General features: G+C 39.1%; 2 protein-coding genes and 1 non-coding gene across 3 annotated transcripts in view; 2 read left to right on the forward strand and 1 right to left on the reverse strand.

The window, feature by feature from the left end:
• The window catches only part of LOC126356128 (uncharacterized), a 160,678-nt gene that overhangs the window by 51,103 nt on the left and 86,581 nt on the right, over positions 1–22,994 (forward strand). Inside the window, exons 2-3 of the mRNA XM_050006839.1 lie at positions 1,291–1,443; positions 4,164–4,613. Of these exons, the coding sequence (XP_049862796.1) occupies positions 1,291–1,443; positions 4,164–4,613 (603 nt within the window). The remainder of the gene's footprint in view (positions 1–1,290; positions 1,444–4,163; positions 4,614–22,994) is intronic.
• Trnan-guu (transfer RNA asparagine (anticodon GUU)) lies at positions 198–271 on the forward strand. The gene has a single exon. It is a non-coding gene; the product is annotated as a tRNA-Asn (tRNA).
• On the reverse strand, positions 16,950–19,873 carry LOC126356122 (fizzy-related protein homolog). Its single transcript, XM_050006826.1, has 2 exons — positions 19,281–19,873; positions 16,950–19,148 (listed from the first exon to the last, which is right to left on the reverse strand). Exon 2 carries the CDS (start codon positions 19,080–19,082, stop codon positions 17,559–17,561), a length of 1,524 nt encoding a protein of 507 aa, XP_049862783.1. The 5' UTR covers positions 19,083–19,148; positions 19,281–19,873; the 3' UTR covers positions 16,950–17,558.

A 22,994-nucleotide genomic window follows, 5' to 3' on the forward strand; every position in this document is an offset into this window, starting at 1 on the left:
GTGACCGAGATACAATAGTCTGCGTTGTAGAAAATTATCGGCTAAGCCTAGTTGTTGTACTTCGAACAAAATTTCTTGAAGCTGAGACGAAGTAAGACTGCGCCGGAAATACTTTATCAAAATGAAATGTTTCACAATGATTCGCAAAAATCGACAATCTCTGTCTGATGCAGAAAATTGGCAGGTACGTAACGTAAGCCTCCGTGGCGCAATCGGCTAGCGCGTTCGGCTGTTAACCGAAAGGTTGGTGGTTCGAGCCCACCCGGGGGCGATAATTTTTAAGTATGTTATTTGGCACACTTTAGCTTAGTGAATGAAATTCGATCATTCTCACCTCTCATAGTTCCAAATGCCCATATTTTTAATGCCCAAATTTCTTAGTCGTTTCTTACCTGCTACGACGTTCCACAATTGTGTGTTAATTCGCCGACTACTATCGAAAAACTGACACGTAAACTACGGAAGAATTTTGTAGCGATCAAAGTTTGAACGCCTTCTTTATTTACTTGCTTCAAAATCTCGAATCTGACTGTGACTCATGAATTTCATTGTATTCGTAGCTCGTTGCCTGATACCCAAACAGCTGCAAAGGAAGACTAAGATTACACGTCCCATCGAGGACTAGAGATATAGGTACACCAGGTACACTATTAAAACGTTTAGATACGTACTGTCTATTTTTACTTTGTAGAAGCGGTGTAATTTAATAATCTAAATAAGAAATTGGTGCACCAGTTACGCGTTTTGATGCGTAGCACGACGCGTTTCAGGAATTTAATATTTTCAATTGCTGGGGGAATTTACATTAGTGTTTTGTTCTGATTCTCTCTCCCTGCAGTTGCATTTCACTGGTCTAAGAGTATTGTCCCAGGTTTTGTACGCAGAAAATCATATACAGCTTGCACACTGTTCGCTTTACGTTGAACTATGATTTGGTGCTAAGATATTGCGCCATATGCAATAGTAATGTAAACTCCCACAGCATTTGAAAGAGAATAAATTCGTGTACTGTAAAGTGTCGCGCTACGCATGAAGAAACTTAGATAATTGGTGAAGTACTTTTTGTTTATATCATTACTAACATAGTTAAAGGTTTTCAAAAAACATCGTTTATGGTGGATGAAATTAAGTTTATTTAAACTTAGGATGTTCCTTCTTACCTTCATTACGTGAGGATGCTCAAGCTTGTGTACCAGAGCATATGATAAACACCCGAGACGCTACGGGCTGTCGCGTTCATTCTTCTCAGAAGGTGACAAGTGATGGTGTGGACTATGTGTTATGTTTTAGGTGCTTCGTGGTGGATATTGACATCCTTATTGCTGCTGGGTACATCATCAGCTGACGATCCGCCGAAAGCTGAACCCCGTGGAGACACCTACTTGGACGCTTATGCAGACTCATATGGCAGGGGCGACCTCATCGGTGCCAATGGAGAAGGAGGTGGGAGCGCAGTTGCTCTAGCCTAAACTTTTTACTCCCTTACCCACACTACTGTCCGCAGTCACGAGAGCTGACGAGCACTCGACTTACCTGCGAAACGCATTTAAAGCTAACGCTACTAGCACGGCATAAACACCTCAGAAATTTAGTGCTATTGATCACATATCCCACTGAAAAATAAGCAGTTTGTACCTTTACGTCAATGATGCACTCACTCAGGTAGTAATAACTTCACAGGGCTGGAAGAGAACGTCACATCACTCTGCACAGTTGAGCAGAATAATACAAACATTTACGAAAAAGAAAAAGAAAGAAAGATTGAGTTTAACGTCCCGTCGTCATTGAGGTAATCAGAGACAGAGTGCAAGCTCAGATTGTGTATAGCATGGGGAAAGAAATCGGCCGTGCACTTTAAAAAGAACCATCTCAGCATTTGCCTGGAGTGATTTAGGGAACTCATAGAAAACCTAAATGTAGATGGCCTGATGGCCGGACGCGGGTTTGGAGCATCATCCTGCCGAATACAAGTCTAGTGCGCCAATCACTGCACTATCTTGCTCCGTCTATGAAAAAAAGAGATAAAACCTTTATCATCAGACTGTCTGGTCATCTCGCATTATTTACCGCTCTACGGTCGCAGGTTCTAATCCTACCTCGAATATGGATGTGTGCGATGTCCTTAGGTTAGGTAGGTTTAAGTAGTTCTAAGTCTAGGGGACTGATGACCTCAGATGTTAAGTCCCATAGTGCTTAGAGCCATTTGAACCATTTAATTACAGCTTTTATCCTATGTGAGAAAGTCATTCTCAATTTTCAGAAGGATACATGCTCACTCCACTTGCAAAAATAACGCAGATGTAGAAAAATCTCCTTGGAGCAATGCATCCCTCCCGCTTAGCTCTCAAGGAAAGTAAAAAATATGTTGTAGTCAGGTGCTTGTTATTCAAGAAAACGATTTAAAAGTCGGCATTAGCCACATTTTTAACTGTTTCAGAATCGGAATTTTTTTTTATGGATACTCACACGTCGCCATTCGTCTACGTAAATATTAAACTTACTCCATAGCAACCTTCCCTTGGAGGAGGAAATCGGCGGCAAAGCTTGTCCTCAAAATTTCCTCACAAAAGTTCAGTTTCATTTCATGTCAGGAAATTGAAAGAGCAATATGAGGTTTTGTGTTTCATCAACATATACATCAAACTGCCAACTGTAGAAACATGAATGTGGGAATTTTTGTCCTATTACACAGGCTGTTCACTAGGAAAGACAGCACTGGGTGAAAACGGACAGCCAGAATACTGACATAATCCCTCTTTGTGTTCCACCCATGCAGGACAACAAATGGGCACCATGACTGCACCATTGATGGGACAATAAACTCTAATCATCCTTACTTTCCTTCCTCTACTGTCCATGGAATACCCACAAAAAATACACGTTTAAACACTTACTGAGACAGAAGTTAAATTTTTGTGAATAAAGCCATCTAATCATTTAACATATTTCTGTATTTATAAGAATGTTTCGGCTACTGCCATTATCAGATCAAAACTTACAACTCATGGAACAAGTTTTACTGTCACTTTCAATAAAACTTATGCGTAAGTGGGGTATTAAAAGGCCGTTGGCAGTTGACACCTCGCTTAGGCATATGTTTTATTGGAACTGACACTGAAACTTGTATCACAAGTTTTAAATTTTGATCTGATGATGGGCAGTAGCCGAAACATCATTAAAAGTAAAGAAATATAATAAGTGGTCTATAGGGCTGTATTCACAAAAATCACAATGGTCTTACATTCATCCACGAAATTTGTTAAATTTATGAAAAAAAGTTTATGATATTTTTAATACGATTTATATCTTTAGATGAAGCTAGCTTTACCTGCATTGTGAGAATGAATTTGGAATAAAGTCATATTGTTCATTGTCATAGTATAAGAGGTGATCAAAAAGTTTCCATTCAAAGGCTGTACTGTCCTGAACGGGTATGCCAGACAGGCAAAGTAGTCATGAGGATGGAGGCAATCATCCAGCTGTTGCACCAGGTTGAAGATACCTGTGTGGTAAAACACTGTGACCTGCTGCATGAAGAAGTCCAGAACTGTCTGTCACACCTCTTTGTCCAACAGTAATTGTCAATTGTTCAAGGCCTTTTATAAGAGACTGTAGGCATGATAACTGCTTGGAGAGACATGAGGACTATAGGGGGGTGGGTGTCAAGTGTCTTTCCTCTTAAGTTGTGGTACAATATTTACAATATGGGAGTGTGTATTATGATGAAGCAGCACCGTTCCACAATGGTAGTTTTCGACAGACATGCTGCTGCATACACGTTCTTCATTCTCCAATGGATGTCTAGCATCGCTTGTCCTTTGGCAGCTAAGAGAAGTATAACAGCACATTGGTCCTACTTGGACGCATTTGGGAATAACATCGCCATAGTTTACATTCCCACATTTACCAAATGCATGTCAGAAATACACAAAAGCCACACTAATCCCTTGACTATATGTCGATGCTTCTATATCCGCATCAGAGTCATGCTTCATTACATATATGCTGCAGCAATGCCCTCAAATGGAAACTTTTCGATTGCCCCTAATAGTTTGTGGATGTAGACATAACGAAGCATGTTCTTGTAGTTCCCCTGGCAGGTTAGCTACTCTGTCATGTGATGCAATTGCACAATAATTTTTCCCCTCCTCCTTCTGTTGCAGGTTACTTTGGAGAACCCAGTCCAGTGTATGGTGGGCCAGTTGGAGGTGGGCCCAGTGGCAATTATGGCCCTCCACCGAGTGGAATCTACGGTCCACCACAACCACGGCCTGTTTACGGACCGCCACACCTGCCCAATGGGGGACCCTACCCAGCACCAGTGCGCCCACCCCTCCACGACCATCACCATCACCATCACGACCACCACGACCTCTCCCCGGCACCCTATGCTGCTCCCGATCACTTCTTCCCACCTATCCCCTTCGATATCAGCCTGCTCTTCAAGATAATCCTAAAAGTGGTCATCTTCAAACTGATTGTCAAGTTTATTGCTGTCATATGCCTTCTGCTCTTTTTGCCAGCCCTCGAGATATACAAGAAAGGCATGGGCATGGTGGGCGGCGGGGCTGGCAATAGCAGTGGGGATGCTGATGATGACCGGGCCTTCTCAGGTAGGTGTACCGTCATTCTGCATTTTCCAGTGGCTGCAAAGTGTGACACCCTTATTACTTGCAAAAGTGAACTGGAAACCTTGACAGCATGATAACATTGTCATGTTTCTTGATCCCAAACGGATATGTCCAGTCAAACATATCCCTCCTTTCAGTAATTTTGTGTCTCACAGCTATTTTATATCCATTTTGATTCTTTAGTTATACAGACTATCCATCCTGTCTTCAATATTCCCCTTTAACAATCCAAAAACGTCTACTGTCTTTTTGTCTGCACTGTTTATCATACACATTTCATTTTCCTATAAGGCTATAATCCAAACACACATATTCAGCATTTAAATCTATATTCAGTGTCAACATACTTCTCTTCTGTAAGCAAAACTTTTCTTATTATTGCTATATTGCATTTTAAATTCGCCACACTTTCACCACTGTCAGTTATTTTGCTGCTCAAATAGCAGAAATCATTACTACTGTTAGTGTCTCATTTCCTAATACAATCTCCTCGGCATTACCCGATTTGATTCCACTTCATATTGTCTTTTTCCCATGTTTCATTTCAGTTTAATCAAACCCAGTTACTGTTGTTATAGATTCATTTATTGGTTGTCATTTGTTATTTGTAGTTCAGTGTTGCTATCTGATTCTACATGTTGTCATTTTGTCATTTGGAGATATCTAGTGGAGCTGTGGATGCTAGAAAATGGAGTGCAAAGTGGAGGAATCTGAACGTTTCTGACCTATTCTTCTGTTTGCGTTCGATAAAGAGGTGACAGTAGTGGAGGCAGCCAGAAACATTTGCACTGTGTATGGGGATAATGCCATTGGACAGAGAATGGCAGCAAAATGGGTTTCTCATTTTAAGGAGGATTCCTTCAACATTAGCGACCCTCCATGTTCAAGAAGACCTCCAGGGTTTGAAGAATATCGTTTAAAAGCAGTAATGCACAGTGACCAATCTTACACAATGGGGCATGTTGAAAAACTGAGTGTATCAGGACAGCACACTCTAAGCCAAAATCACAAAAATGAGTGAATAGCCATATGTGCTTTCCTCTGCTTGCACATTATCAATTGACTTGTGAACAACACCAACCATTGCTCTCCTGTATCATTACTAGTGATGAGGAATGGTTGAGCCCAAACAAAACAGCAGCTCCCCATACAAAGACCTGCACACATTCATGCATGTTATGCATCTGACAGAACAGAGACATTATGGAGACAAGTGTATCTAGCGTTTTAATGTTTTGTGATGTGTCTGGACTCTGGCCTAAACTTTTAGGCTGGAGGTTTTAGTGTACTGCAGAGTGGCTGACTCCTCCCTTTTTTCTTGGTGGTCAGCTATATTGTTTTAGTACCTTCACCCACTTTCTTCCAGTGTTGTCTATGTTTTCCTGCTGACGGCATACTTCATCCCATGCTTTGGTATGGGTAGGCACATATTTTTTTTCAACCTTGTTACCTGTGTTTTACATTCTGTTTTATCTTCCTGCTCTGATTATTTTCTTGATACCCATCTCACACTGTTATTGAGCGGGTGCTGAAGACCTTGCTGTCGTGCGCCCATACCAACCTCTCCATTTATCCATCCATCCAGAGACAGCATGGTGAGCTATAAATTACTTCCCGAGGCATAACCATCATAGTTGACATTCACTGTCAACAACTGAGACGTCTTGCAGATGTAGTCCAAGAACAATGACCAGAAAGACTGCGTGAAGTGATGCTACTCCACAATAATGCGTGCCTGCATTCTAATAGACTGACAAAAAACACTGTGCGTCGGTTGGGATGGGAAGTCATTCCACACCCACCTTATTCACTGGATCCAATGCCCTCAGATTTTCACCTTTTCCACTCTCTATTGAACAACCTTCAACAAACTTCCTTTCTGAATGAAAAAGCATGCAAAAATGGCTTGGCAAGTTCTCTGCATCGAAACCAATGATTGCCAAAATTGCAGAATTAAAAGTTCCCCAGCTTTGGCAGTCTGTTATAAATAGTGAAGGAGAATTTATTATTAATGACTAAAGTCTCTGTTATCTGTATTTGTTGTGTTGTGTTTATTAAACTTGTGAAAAACACAATGAACTTATGCACCAACCTAGTATTTATTCCTTAATGTCATTTTTTGCTAATAATAAAAGTTAATTTCAACTGAATTGTAAATTAAGTAAAGCTATCGCTGACCCAAAGATAAGACTGAACTCACAGTGTTTCACTAGGCAAAATCCTATTGGAGCTGGTATGCCCCTTCCTTCCTTCCTCTGACATGACTTAGTCAGCCAGTTGTAGAGGGACATACATTTTAATATGAATTGAACCATGGTGAAACCAGCCATTTTTAAAATTAAGAAATCATTGCCAGAGGAAAAAGAAGTGATAAGTGAGACAAATTATCCAAGGAATGACTAAGATTGGAAACCTGGATCTATGGAATCACCTTCTGACACCCATTGAGCAACAGAGCTTGTCTGACAGGTTAACGGTCAAAACACGAAACAAAAGTAATTTATACATAGGGTTTGTCTCCAAATCTTGTTTTGAGAGCAAAGTTCTGAGTTCTGTGACAATTTAGTAGCCTACCAGCTGACAAAGAAAGAAACTGTGAATCATTATAAATTTAAATCCTAATTTACTTGTAACCCTCCCCAGAAATTATCTGAACACACTCATTCAAGGACTGAACATTCCTGTGAGCTAAATTATCAGCAACAGAAGGGGAAAATAAACTAAATTATAAGCATCAACCCTCACCATAAACAGATGTCTGTTATTACATAGTCTTGGTGACTGCTGTTCTTTGATAATCTTCATGTGTTCATGTTGATGTTCACTAGTAGTAGCAGGTACACAACACTTATATACACATAACCAGAACCAAAGATGATTTAAGGCACAAGCCACCACTTGAAGTGCCAAGCTTGGGGAGGGGGGTGCCCGAGGCAACACAACTGTAGGATTTAGAGGGAGATTTTCATTCTGCAGTGGAGTGTGCACTGATGTGAAACTTCCTGGAAGATTAAAACTGTGTGCCAGACACAGACTCGGTACCTTTGCTTTTGTGAGCCAATACTCTACCAAATGTGCTATCCAAGCTTGACTCTCCCCAAAGCATTACATCCATCAGTACCTCATCTCCCACCTCCCATTTACACCTGCCTCGAAATGACTGGGTGTTTGTGTTGTTGTCATCATTATTCATGAAAGTGGTGGGTTTGGACTGAGCAAAGATTAGGAATTTATATGGGTACTGATAATAGCGCAGTTGAGTGCCCCACAAAACAAACATCATCATCATCATCATCATCATCATCATCATCATCCCACCTTCCAAACTTCACAAAAGCTCTCCTGCAAAATTTGAAAGACCAGCTCACCTGGAATAAAGGATATTTGAGAGATATGGCTCAGCCACAGCCTGGGTGATTATTCCAGAATGAGAAAAACTATTCATTTCTACATAACGAGTAATAAAAATGCAGTCTGCAGAACAAAAAACACATTTCTGTACAATGTCTGAAGAAGTGTTATCAAAGAAACTATTTTCCACTTTTAATGCATCCATAATATTAACTACAAGTCCAGTGAAGGGAATAATTTTAACTCTCAGTCTCTTAAACAACAGTTTGCAGGATTTTCACCAAATAGTATCACAGATTACTCTCCTGTCTCATTTCTTGGCTCTAATGTTACTTGTCAGTGCAAAGAGTTGCCCTAAAATTTGATACCAGAGAATATTCTACATCAATATACACACTCTGCAAACCACCAAAGGATGAATGGCAGAGGGCACAATGTACCACTACTGGTATTTTCTTCCCCATTCCACTCACAAGCAGAGCAAGGGAAAAACAGTTCTCTACATTCCTCCGTAAAAGCCCTAATTTTTTTTCTTGTCTTCATTACCCTTACATGAAATGTACATAGGCAGCTGTAGAATAGTTCTGCAGTCAGCTGCAAATGATTCTTCTCTAAATTGTTTCTGTAGTGTTTCATGGAAATAATACCATCTTACCTCCACGGAAGCCTATTTCTTTTTATGAAGTGCCACCATAGCACTTACATATTGATCCAAATCTAGCAGCATGCGTCTAAACAGCTCAATGTCATCCATTAACATGGTGTGTGTGTGTGTGTGTGTGTGTGTGTGTGTGTGTGTGTGGGGGGGGGGGGGGGGGGGGAGGGGGGGGTACAAATGCTTGAGCAATATTCAAGAATGGATCACACTAGAGTTCTATAGCTATATTTTCTTACAATTCTCCCAATAAACCAATGTCAACAATTTACCTTCCTACTACCTTCCTTACAAACTCATTCCATTTCATGTTGCTTTGCAGTGCAGCACCTAGATATTTAACTGCCATTACTACGTCAGACAGCACACTACTAACGCTGCATTTGAACACTGCATCATAATTTTTTTCTACTCTTCAGTATTAACTTTCCCACACTTAAGAGCAAGCTGCCATTCATCACACCAAACAGAATTGCTGTATAAGTCATTCTCTATCCTCCTACACTCACTTAATGATGATACCTCAGCATATAATTGTCATCAGCAAACAGTCACAACAGCTGCTCACACTGCCCATGATATTAATTAACATATGTAAAGAACATGAGCAGTCCAATTCTTCAGTGTCAAAATAAGTTACGTAAAACAATCTTTCACATGAAACTTCCGGGCAGATTAAAACTGTGTGGCGGCCCGAGACTCGAACTCGGGAACTTTGCCTTTTGCGGGCAAGTGCTCTACCACTGAGCTACCCAAGCACGAATCATGCCCCGTCCTCACAGCTTTACTTCTGCCAGTACCTTGTCTCCTACTTTCCAAACTTAACAGAAGCTCTCCAGCGAAGGTAGGTGCGTGCGCGTCCACTCTACAGTGTGTAGCACGTTATCCTTTTCATAATCCACCCTGGATTTTCCATTGTTTGATCTTCCATTTATTCATAATTATTTTACTAATGAGTATTTAAATCTTTCTGCAAACTTATGACCCCAACATATTGCACAGGTGGACAGGTGTAAAATTAGTGCATAGGGCAATAATTAGTTTACCTGACGCCCCTGTGAGTGTCTTCTTGCAAATGATTTAATAATTAAATTTGATTTATTTCTGCCTTTTTCCCCATAGTTGTGTTATGCATATGTCTTGGAACACTAGAATGTAAAAATTTTGCACTCTTGACCCTACCAACAAATTTTGATTCGTCTAGCTGACTATTCATTGGAATCATTAAATTTTTTCTACATCCCCAGTGGGTCATCAACAGTTTCATTATCTCCAGCAGATATGTAGCATGTTAAACACTCATCTTCTGGTTCTGATACTTCTTTTACAACTAATCAGATAACTTTAATTTTATTCCGAGGCCTCCCCATTTCCTTGGTCTAATGCATTGTTGATTTCCTTCAGTAGTTTACAAAGTAGTGAAAAATGTAACTATCCTTCATATTGTGATATAGCTCCCCTCACTCACTAATAACAGTAGTAACGAAAACTGGGTTCTCAGTAGTACTGGAGTTTTACCACTGGTTTTTAATGGACAGTAACTATCAAGAAAAAAGATACTTGATTGCAGAAATGTATTAAATTTGTCACTCAAGTTGTCTATAACATAGACTTCTTGCCAGGATTTCCCTTCAAGTCTTATTTTAAAGTATCAAGTGGATATATCTAAATTTTTTATTTAGTGACTTTTCATTTGTATGTCTCCATTCCCTTCAGCCTTGTTACTTGTACATCATGGTGTGGCAGACTGTTACTAATTTTTTTCAGTATGTGCTTGTCAATTAAAGAACACACTATGAAGATGTTATTATATGTGACTGGTTTACAGTTTTCCTTTACTGTGACTGGGAAGTACACAGAGATTTTAAGACCGGCTGTCCATTAACATTTTCCTTTGGAGAATTTGTCAAAACATTGCTACTGAAATGCTTTAACAAAATTAACTTGATTTTTTTACTAGGGACTGAGCATAGCTAAATGTCAATTTTGTAGAAAACAATCCGTTACTTCAAACTGGAATATCTGTAATGAACTTTTAAAGTTCTCTCACTGAAAACAAACACCTGCCATACAGCATTCAAGTATATTCTGTCCACAGTATTGCTAAGTCAGTACTTTTGGAAAAAATATTACTTTTGACAAATATAGCCACTTACCTGGTCAGCAAAGGACTTCTTGCGTAAAAATCAAGTAAAACATATCTGCCTCAACAAACTGTCCATCTTAGTCTCTGATACAAATTTCAAAGTCAAGCTTTATTAACATCTACCTAAGCTCTAATTGCCCTTGTAGTTTTATGAAACAACTAAAATCAGCACTGTGATTTGCATTATCCATTTTACTGAATTAATTTGCAACACAGGAAGAAAGATGTTTGGTGGCCTTCTTTATCCCCCAAACACTCCACTTTTACAGGCATGGTCATTACACAAAGTTTATGTGGGAGGAAGAAGTATGTTTCTCCAAAGGTATTGGAACATAATCTCAGGGAATTTGAGAGTAAGGCTGTATGCAATACACCGTGACTTTTTTCTGGCATAAATGTAAAATAACAAAGATCGACATAAAATTAAGTCAGAGCAATAGGAGATTGGATTGTTACTAACGAAATTACAGGAAGGCAGAATGGCTGGTCATTACTTACCTTCAGAGGGTGAATTTCCAGTATTGACAATACACAGACATGAAAGTACAAAAACCTACCCTTGCTTTCAAAAAGATTAGTTTCTTCCTCAGATAACTAAGAGGCATAGGTCATTAAAGTTAGAAATGTTAGGTCACTCTAGACTCCAGAATGGGGCCAATCATTTGTTATGAAAATAATGGTACAAGTGGGTCACACTCATCCTAGAGTGTGTGTGACTCACCTCTTCTTTCTAACCTCCATGAACCTACGCTCCTTTCTTCTTTGAGGAAGGAACTAACAGCTTCGAAAGCTCGGACAGCTTTTTGTATTTTTTTATATGTATCTATCAGTACTACTGGAAATGCACCTGCTGGAGAGCCATTCTGTTTTCTTTAAAATCTGTTGTTGCTACTGACACTGACAATGATTAAATAAATTTGAACACAAACCACACTACTGCAGGTATTGGTTACAACATAGTCAGCACTGAAAAAATTTGATGTGTAGTAGGAGAAAGGCTACCATTCACCTATATTGGAATGATATGGGGAGCATAGAAACACAGAACAGAAAACATTATTCACATTAGTTTTTGAGCTCTTCCTCTTTTTCTAGCAAAAGTACACACATTCTCATATACAGACATCCAAATGCACTCTCCCATTGCCACACAGAATTTTTTTTGCAGCTGTGGGAGTGTGGGTTTTAGATTAGATGTATTTCTCATTACAATGAATCCATAGTGAAGAGATCCTCCAGCATATAGCACATGTCAAAAATGAAAAGGAATATACAATCAACATATAAATATTTACAAAGAAAAACCAAACCTGGTAGTACCTTCCTCAGGTCCCAAATGAAATGGTCCTCATCGATGTGAATTAAAAAATAAAAAACCTTGAAGATAATTGCATAGGCTTTTGTGGCCAGAGTTAGTTGACATAAAGGTTTCCCGAGTATTGTACTGTGTCATAACGCAAGAAACTGTACTGGAGAAACCCGTGTTGGTGTTAGAAACCAATGTTTTGGCCACAGTTGCAGTGGTCTTCTTCTGGGTCTACTGATGGCAGACCTGGAAGAAGGGAGTGTAACCATGACCAAAACATTGGTTACTCCAGTACAGTTTTTTACTGTCATGAAGCAGTATGATATTCAGAAAAATTTTATGTCAAATCTTAAATATATTTCTATTCGAAACGTAATAAATAAATTGCCACAAAAAATGTGTAAATTTTCAATACACTTAGGAGTACAAAGATTAGTCCATTATAGCTGAGTGGTTGCATATCCCTTATTTTACAAATTATTCCATCTGGCAATTTCCATTATTGTTATAAAAATTTAATGTATGAAACCCCGGATATTCATAAGGCAGTAAAACAGTTTACAGATCCTCTGAGACAGTCATCAAGCTGTCAACAGTAAAAAGTTAGTTTTGAACACCACTACACCTTACTAGGTGTAAGCCTATTGGAGATTGTGTGCCATTGTCTTCCTTTGACCTCTGAACTGACTTGCCCACCCAGTTAGAAAGCACACACACTAACATGGCTCCAAACAACTGTGAAACTAGGCATTTTTCACATTGAGAAACACTGACAGAGGCAAAAAATTAAGTGTTTCAATATTTTGATATCTGACCAAGACTTGTTATGTATGCTATTTGCCAGTTTGAGATACATTCATTGTGGTTACAGTTCAGGTGGTAAGCACATCTAATATCATTGCTTGCAAAATCTGATCAATGTGAACATGGTAGCCCTCAAAATAGTGTACTGAAAAATGTAATCTTCAGACTGAATGGACACCTGCTGGTACTTATAAATGCTTCAGTGCCTTATCTAAACCTTCTCTTCTTGCCTTGACCATTTGCTTCTCCCCTTTCTGCTCCACTTGCACATTATCTTTATGCACCTTCCACATCGTGCCTTCTCTCCTTTCAAGGACAATGTAATTGTTTTTTCAGGAAGATTAAAACTGGAAGTCTTGTTTCAGTCAACACCTGTTGCAGTTTTTCCTACATAGGTAGTTAGTGTCCCCCCCCCTCCCCCTCTCATGCTTACTCTTCAATCCCAAAGCTTTCTTTTTTTAAACTTTTAAACAATCAACATTCATATCCTTAGGCAGACAGGTGCTTGATACACCCGTGCCACAATATCTTGTTACATAATTCATTTGCTGATAAGTAAATGCTCTTTATCCACAGAAGACTGCAATTTTAACTATAATTGGAGGAAATCTACGTATGAAATTTAGTGTATGATCGAAAAGACTATTTTTAACAAAGCTTCAGCAGTAAAACATTACTTTTGCTGTGCATGTTCACGAGCATAGCATGAACATATCAACTGACTCATATCAAGTACGCTGCCTATTGATTAGATGCTGGTCATTCATTTAAATGTTGTAAATATTTTTGCACATTTACTTGGTTCTAACTGCAAGTGGTGTTCCTTACTTTCCCAAGTGTATGTCCCACATGCAGACAGAGGCTGTGGCATAGCCTGTCAGAGAAACATCCATCACCATGTGTGAGGTAGTTAACATGTTAATTAACACTGAAAGCTTTGCACATTAGTTATTTCACATCTGACAATAAATGTGACTCAAAATATTGAGTCTAAAGAACTAAATTAATGAATAGACTTTAGGTAACGTAACCTTCTCAACATTTAATTCTGGAAATTCATATAGTCATGCAGAGTAAAGGTATCAGCACACTTATCTTAAATAAATTCACAATTCCTACTGTTAAATGCAATTTGGATTAATTCATATGGGAATTTCTGTATTTTGAATCTACACAATGTCCACAGTCCAGCCCTAATAAAAATGTATAAACATGTCATATCAGGAATTCACTTTGAATCATACACTATTTTCAATGCTAAAGTAGATTAGAATTAAACTTCCTATCAAAGGCATAGGGATTTTAACATCCAGCCACTTGAATGCAATTCCTATGTCTCAGCCACTCTACCACAATGACACTAAAGGTAAAAATAGTAATTAGCAACACTAAGTGTTTGAATGTGTCAACAGCCTTCTTATGTGACAGAGAGAGAGAGAGAGAGAGAGAGAGAGAGAGAGAGAAAGTTATATGTTGCTGCAGTTTTGCACAAACTTATGTATTCTGGATATGTCCTCAGTACCAAAACTGTACTGCTTCTAGCAGTGTAAACTCACAACATCTAACTGCATTTAGTATCACATCAGTTTTCATTTGTTCAACAATTATTCTAATTGTGTGACACAGCAAGTGTTTAAAGGACCATTTCTTATACTATTGCAATTGAAAAACCTTAAATCCTGTTAATATCAGTTTTTAAATAGCTTTGTAACTAAACTGATATCAAAGGCAGGTTATTATTGTATACATTTATAATTGTGCCCAACTGCAATGTGAACATTTATTTATTCTCACTTATAAACCAACTACACCAAGAAAATATAAATATGGATAGTGAAGAAGATATCACAACAGGTAAAGATGAGAGGTCAATCTTAAAATAGAGTTTAGTATGGTCCGTTACCGTCCCCAAGGAAAGCTTGACTTGGGTGACAGACTGGTTTGTGGCATAGACCACTATAAATGGGAGTCCAAAGCATAAGTTGTAGCAAGAGACTGCTCTGTAACAAAGTCCGATTTCTATGTTCACAACATATGTAACAGTTTTCTTGTTTACAATAAACTGTAATGGAAGATAGCAGGCAAGCATTTTGCCATACGCAAGGAGGGGGGGGGGGGGCACTATGTAACTTTTAACCATTTTTCTACTGTAGCTTATATTCTGCAATGATAATTTATGAGACATTAAATTTATGTTATGGACTGGGACTCAAATCCATTCGCTATTGCATAAGGGGCAGTGGAATACCAAAATTGCAGAGGATATTACACTGCTCATGAATGGATCCCAGTCTTTTCACAGAACTAAAAGTGGTCACAAATGCTCAAGATGTAAACCATGGTAGCCACAACTTTCCCCAGGTGAAATTCCGTGACTTCCACACAAGTTTTAGCATTTTTCCCTGACAAATTTTGAGATGTCACGGGTAAGTTAAAACCCAAGTTGATAATCTGTCTTTACAACTACGGTGCAAGAATCAATAGTGCAAATGAGGGAATGTCTACAAAAACCTTTAAAGCAGATGGCATTTCCTGACATGAGCAAAAATCTTAAGCACTAACATCAACATCTTTTTTAATGAACTGTTTTTAGATGGAGAAAATAAGCAAAATGATGTGTGTGTCATTAAGACCACTGGCGCTTTTTCTTTCAATAAAACAAAATACATTTGGTGACAAAAATATGTATTTGCTTGGAGTTGAAAGACAGATTTAAAATACCTTCATTGATTTCAGAAATAATCTCAGAAAAAAGTAGGTCTCTTGAAAGAAGTGTACAAGGTGAGGAAGAATTGTGTAAACAAACACTGTAGGTGACCAAGAACAAAATGTTGGTTCTTTTATGTTCATTATTGTCAGTTACATCTATTATTTTACAGGTATTTCATGATTCTTCTTTGAAGAAACATTCGAGTACATAGCATACAAATCGCAAGTGACTGACAATTTTCTTCTTCTTGCTGTCCATACTTTCTACCATATAAACTACCTTGAAATCCCAAAATCTACTAGCTCTATAAATGTCTATAAAATGCCACACTGCACAATGTATTTGCAGCGAGATGTTGCAATTTTTTTTATTCAAATTTCCCTGGCATGTTTGAAATTCCCTGATTTCCAGAAGTTGTGGCAACCCTCAAAACTCTTATCTGGCATAGGGCAAAATAAATTCAAAGGCACTTTGGAAAAGTGCAGTTAAAAGAGCAGTTAAATAGTCGTTTTCTAGATACTGATGTCTGGTCGTATGACAGAAATTTAATAAGTTATCTAAGTGTGAACATAACTTTCAAACAAATATATTAAGCAATGGAGGGATAGTATGGAAAAAAAAGTTGCAAATACAAAAAGCAAAATAACTAACACAAAAAAAAAAAAAAAAAAAAACAGAAAGGGGAATGCCTACTTATAAGTAACACAAAATACCAGTGCAATGATCTCATAAATTCCCTGTATCTTTCCTTTTCACTCTTTCACCCTTTATTCTCAGTTTCTTGTATCTGTTCACACATATCTCCAAGTTTCAGCTTAATTACATGAGATACCCAATTTTTTTCTTCTTCAATTTCTCTGATCGTTTTTCTAATGTATGATGTAGTGGTACATTATTATTCATTTTGGGGAACACTAGACATTCAACTGCATATAGCAATGGAGATTATAAAACATTCCAGCATCCTAGCAGTGAATCTGCACTATATAACTACTGCACAATTCAACAAATTCAGGTGGTACTGAAAACTATGCTAATGTAAGAGCAACATCATCACTTCAAATATCAGTATTTATACCCCATATGTAACTGCAAAATACTTTCCCATATTATATTACCTACACATCACATTTTACTGGAACTGCTTCTCATATCCTAATTCCTCACAAAATGTGTCAAATTTACACTGATATGAAAGTAAATTTTTTATTCAAACTTTAATGAGTTTCTATTGTGGAAACAGACTACACTGAGAAAAATATTGAAAAAATAATGAATAATATTGCAGAGCTAAATAAATGGGGAACGATGATAGTGCTTGTGTCACTAACACAATTACAGCTCTCTCTCTGTCTCCTGTAGACACAGTGTTTTATTACCAAGAAATAAAACTATGTAACATACTTGCGAAATATGAGACAGTATTCTATTAAATTGGATGCTTGCATTTATCTCCTATTATCATAAAAACACCAATTTTAAGTACAACTTCTTTCCACGCAGAAAGGCAACCTCTGCAACCTTTCTAGAGACAATAAGTAACAAAAGGGATAGGTACATGTGTGGTATTCAATCATAGGCAGTATTATTGCAAATAATTCAATATATTATACTTTTAACACGAATAATTATTTGAAAGAATTAACAAAACAGGAATTTTACAACAATGGGAACCACTTACAAAACCCATAAAAAACCAGAGGAAAAGTACAGCAGCAAAATGATACAAATCTAACTGTTCAATTTACCAAATACTGAATTAAAGGACTAGCATCAGTAGGTTAACACATACAGTGGAATTTAGCAGCCATTTGTCCCACAGTTTTAATCGCAAAACTTAATGGGAAGAACTTCAAATACACAAATATGCACGTAAAAAAATTTTCTTCCTAGAACTAACATGGTCCCATATTCTGCTCCAGGGAACACAGTTTGCTTCTCTCTTTTCCTGTACATTATCGTATACTTGCGTATAAATTCAGGACGGACTTATTCTCCTTTTGAGATCGAGTCTTACTGAACACATTCCAGAACCTCAATGTTTCATCTCCTGCACCGGTAACAATCGATTCTCCATCTGGTGACACGGCCAAATAAAGAACTCTGTATGAATGTCCTGTTAATTTTGCAACTTGTGTCAAGCTAGGATATTTCCAAACCAATATCTGGTTTTGGGAATATCCATGAGTGCTGACAAATTCTGAAGAATGCTTGGACCATGCCAAGTTGCAAACTTGGGAAGAGGTGTCTATGGACTGCATTGGCTGTCCAGTAAGAGTGTTCCAAAATCTTATGCATCTGTCAGCTGTGCCACCACCACTAGCAAGTAGTCCATGGTGGTGGGGAGACCAAGCAATTGCTTTCACTGCAGCCTTATGTTCGGTGTATGTCTGACACGGAGACAAGGAATGTAAATTCCATACATGTAACCGGTTGTCATTCCCTCCAGAAGCCAGATACTGATTATCTGGAGACCATTTCAGACCACAAACTTCCTGCCGATGGGCAACAAGACTCCTTTGAGGCACTGTACCAGCAGTACGTATGTCACGCTGCAAGATAAGCCTGTCTCGGCTACCAGAGGAGAGGCTGTCACCATTCCATGCTAATGAACCCACCCTTGCTGAATGCCACTGTGTTTTATATATATGTTTGTTAACACTGATATCCCATACTTGAGTGTATCCAAGATGAGTACCCACTGCTACCAGATTACCTTTTTCATTCCATGCAACAGATGTCACGGAGTCTTGATCAGCTGAAAGATCACAAAGTCTTGTGACTTGACCTGTACCTGCAGACCATAAGTATACACAGCTGCCAAGACCAACACCAAGTACATTCTGAGATGACCAGTCAACCAAATTCAAATAAAAGTCATCCTGCAGCTCAGGTGCATCCAGAATCTTGAATGGAATTTTCGGTATTTTTCTAGTAACTTTACTGGGGGAGTTAAGAAGTTTTTCACTTTTGGCACTCACAGGTGATAAAGAATAGGACGACACTCGTGAAGCATCACACATAGATCTTCCCTTGCACGGTGATGAATACTGAAATAAATTTTTACCATCCAGCGGTTGCAGATTTTCACTTTCTTCCAAACGATTTTCAATGCGTTCAATATCACACCCCAGCAGTTCATTTTTTAACAAAGAAGTGTATGTCTCCACATCTCTCGCCGACTCACCGGCTTCCCGAGTCCTTCTCCTCCTTGAAGACAATCCTGGTCGCTCATTATTTGAGATCATAGGAAACTTAGTGTACCAACTTGATCTAGTGCGGCGTGGGATGAATCGGTCGGGTCCACAAGAAACTTCAACAGTGTCTCTTACACATCTAAAGCGTTGCAATCCGTACTCTATACAGTTTGTGGCATCACCTTTACTGCAGTCATTTACAGCATTCGAAGACTTCAAAGGAGACACAGTATTCTTATCAGGTACCCAGTAGAGTCGTTTCTCGTAGCTGTGGTTGAACATTGTTGGCTTATTTTCAGAAAACGAAATCGTTCCTTTATGACGTCTTGGTTCTGTCAGATGGTTCGCCTATACAAGAAAAATCATGCAATAGAATAAACACACAACACAACCCTTTTGATTAATATTATTCTTATAATACTACTACTACTACTACTACTACCACTAATTTACAATAAATTAAAAGTCACACGACAATACCTTTCATTCGATGTGGTAATTAGACACTTCATGTAGTCTGCTGCAGCAGGCGAATTATTCACATTCATAACGTGAAGGCTATATGACGAACGTCTATCCTGTTATTATACCACAACTCGGACTCTTCTAGACCTCAAGCATCCTGAACACAGAATACAAACAGAATGACACGCTGCTGCACATCTACATCACACATCCGCTTGTTCCCAATGCACTACACACGCAGCACAGCTGCTGCGTCTGCCAGACAAGGAAGCAAAACAAATGCTGTTCGCGTCGCCGTACGGACCGCCGCTATCGCCATCTAGCGGTTGTTATCTTTACGACGACGTCACACTCACAGCTGCGAGCCTGCGGCGCGCTAGCAAATGGGTGTCTGCTTTTACGTTGTTTACGTTCGATTCACGGGAAATTAATCTCCTTTTAGAGGATGTTAAGAATGCGGTCTGTATTTGTGCATACCTCTGGAGTTGAAATTGTGTACAGCAGAAAATGTAGAGTTCATTATAACACCACAATGACCGCTTTTTGTATCGTTATGGAGCGAGCAATAAAACGCCTTAGAAGTCTTCTAATGCTTCCACTGAAATGGTATTCCAGTCTGTTTTACCTTACTCATATAATAGTTGAAATACTTTGTCATAAAGCAACATGTTTACAGTTAGAAGCTGGTATTGGTACCACGTTTTTCAACTGTCAACCAACATGCTCATCTCCGACGACATAGGACTTAACGAAACCCTATTTCATAGGTACACCGAGGAAACTGGTTAATTTTCAGGACTAACAACATTGTACAGTGAAATCCAATGTTATATGATTCATTTTTCCAACTTAACAACGGCTTGAGTTTCTCCAATATCGGAACTCACTGTCTAATAGACGCCTTCCCGTAACCCATTTTAGCTGCTATCAAATTAGTCTGCGCGATATGTAAAATTTCGTAGGAGTACACCAAAATATGCAAATTTAAGATGAGGAGCTATTTCTGGCAGTTGCAGCGCATAAGTTTAACTGAAAAAACGACTGGATTCTTTTAGGAATACTTTTTAATATTATTTACATGTTTTTAACAAAAACTAAGATTCATTGTTCAGTTTACCAACGGTCTCACATTACTTTACGGTTAAAGCAGGCTCAGACATGGTAATTGGATGTCTCTAGAGGCCCCCGGGCTCAGCAGCTGTTGTGGCTCAGCACTTGAAGAATAATTTGGAAAATATTTCGAGTAGATTTCCCCACCATGTTATAGTTCTGGGTGGAGATTTTAATTTGCCGGATATAGACTGGGAGACTCAAACGTTCAAACGGGTGGCAGGAACAAAGAATCCAGTGAAATATTTTTAAGTGCTTTATCTGAAAACTACCTTGAGCAGTTAAACAGAGAACCGACCCGTGGCGATAACATATTAGACCTTCTGGTGACAAACAGATCCGAACTATTTGAATCAGTTAATGCAGAACAGGGAATCAGCGATCATAAAGCGGTTACTGCATCGATGATTTCAGCCGTAAATAGAAATATTAAATAAGGTAGGAAGATTTTTCTGTTTAGCAAAAGTGACAAAAAGCAGATTACACAGTACCTGATGGCTCAACATAAAAGTTTTGTCTCAAGTACAGATAGTGTTGAGGATCAGTGCACAAAGTTCAAAACCATCGTACAATATGCGTTAGATGAGTATGTGCCAAGCAAGATCGTAAGAGATGGAAAAGAGCCACCGTAGTACAACAACCGAGTTAGAAAACTGCTGCGGAAGCAAAGGGAACTTCACAGCAAACATAGGCATAGCCAAAGCCTTGCAGACAAACAAAAATTACGCGAAGCGAAATGTAGTGTGAGGAGGGCTATGCGAGAGGCGTTCAATGAATTCGAAAGTAAAGTTCTATGTACTGACTTGGCAGAAAATCCTAAGAAATTCTGGTCCTATGTCAAAGCGGTAGGTGGATCAAAACAAAATGTCCAGACACTCGTGACCAAAATGGTACTGAAACAGGATGACAGACTAAAGGCCGAAATACTAAATGTCTTCTTTCAAAGCTGTTTCACAGAGGAAGACTGCACTGTACTTCCTTCTCTAGATTGTCGCACAGTTGACAAAATGGTAGATATCGAAATAGATGACAGAGGGATAGAGAAACAATTAAAATCGCTCAAAAGAGGAAAGGCCGCTGGGCCTGATGGGATACCAGTTCGATTTTACACAGAATACGCGAAGGAACTTGCCCCCCTTCTTGCAGCGGTGTGCCGTAGGTCTCTAGAAGAGCGAAGCGTTCCAAAGGATTGGAAAAGGACACAGGTCACCCCCGTTTTCAAGCAGGGACGTCGAACAGATGTGCAGAACTATAGACCTATATCTCTAACGTCGATCAGTTGTAGAATTTTGGAACACGTATTATGTTCGAGTATAATGTCTTTTCTGGAGACTAGAGATCTACTCTGTAGGAATCAGCATGGGTTTCGAAAAAGACGGTCGTGTGAAACCCAGCTTGCGCTATTCGTCCACGAGACTCAGAGGGCCATAGACACGGTTTCACAGGTAGATGCTGTGTTTCTTGACTTCCGCAAGGCGTTTGACACAGTTCGCCACAGTCGTTTAATGAACAAAGTAAGAGCATACGGACTATCAGACCAATTGTGTGATTGGATTGAGGAGTTCCTAGATAACAGAACGCAGCATGTCATTCTCAATGGAGAGAAGTCTTTCGAAGTAAGAGTGATTTCAGGTGTGCCGCAGGGGAGTGTCATAGGACCGTTGCTATACACAATATAGATAAATGACCTGGTGGATGACGTCGGAAGTTCACTGAGGCTTTTTGCAGATGATGCTGTGGTATATCGAGAGGTTGCAACAATGGAAAATGGTACTGAAATGCAGGAGGATCTGCAGCGAATTGACGCATGGTGCACGGAATGGCAATTGAATCTCAATGTAGACAAGTGTAGTATGCTGCGAATACATAGGAAGATAGATCCCTTATCATTTAGCTACAAAATAACCGGTCAGCAACTGGAAGCAGTTAATTCCATAAATTATCTGGGAGTACGCATTAGGAGTGATTTAAAATGGAATGATCATATTAAGCTGATCGTCGGTAAAGCAGATGCCAGACTGAGATTCATTGGACGATTCCTAAGGAAATGCAATCCGAAAACAAAGGAAGTAGGTTACAGTACGCTTGTTCGCCCACTGCTTGAATACTGCTCAGCAGTGTCGGATCCGTACCAGATAGGGTTGATAGAAGAGATAGAGAAGATCCAACGGAGAGCAGCGCGCTTCGTTACAGGATCATTTAGTAATTGCGAAAGCGTTACGGAGATGATAGATAAACTCCAGTGGAAGACTCTGCAGGAGAGACGCTCAGTAGCTCGGTACGGGCTTTTGTTAAAGTTTCGGGAACATACCTTGACCGAAGAGTCAAGCAGTATATTGCTCCCTCCTACGTATATCTCGCGAAGAGACCATGACGATAAAATCAGAGAGATTAGAGCCCACACAGAAGCATACCGACGATCCTTCTTTCCACGAACAATACGAGACTGGAAAAGAAGGGAGAACCGATAGAGGTACTCAGCGTACCCTCCGCCACACACCGTCAGGTGGCTTGCGGAGTATGGATGTAGATGTAGACTTTTCTTGTTCTTAAGCCAACTTTCAAATTGTAATGTCATGTATGTGCAAAATACCAGTCAATGTAAATAAAAATTAAAGC

Source organism: Schistocerca gregaria, chromosome 1, assembly GCF_023897955.1.
Source record: "Schistocerca gregaria isolate iqSchGreg1 chromosome 1, iqSchGreg1.2, whole genome shotgun sequence".
Taxonomy (NCBI): domain Eukaryota; kingdom Metazoa; phylum Arthropoda; class Insecta; order Orthoptera; family Acrididae; genus Schistocerca; species Schistocerca gregaria.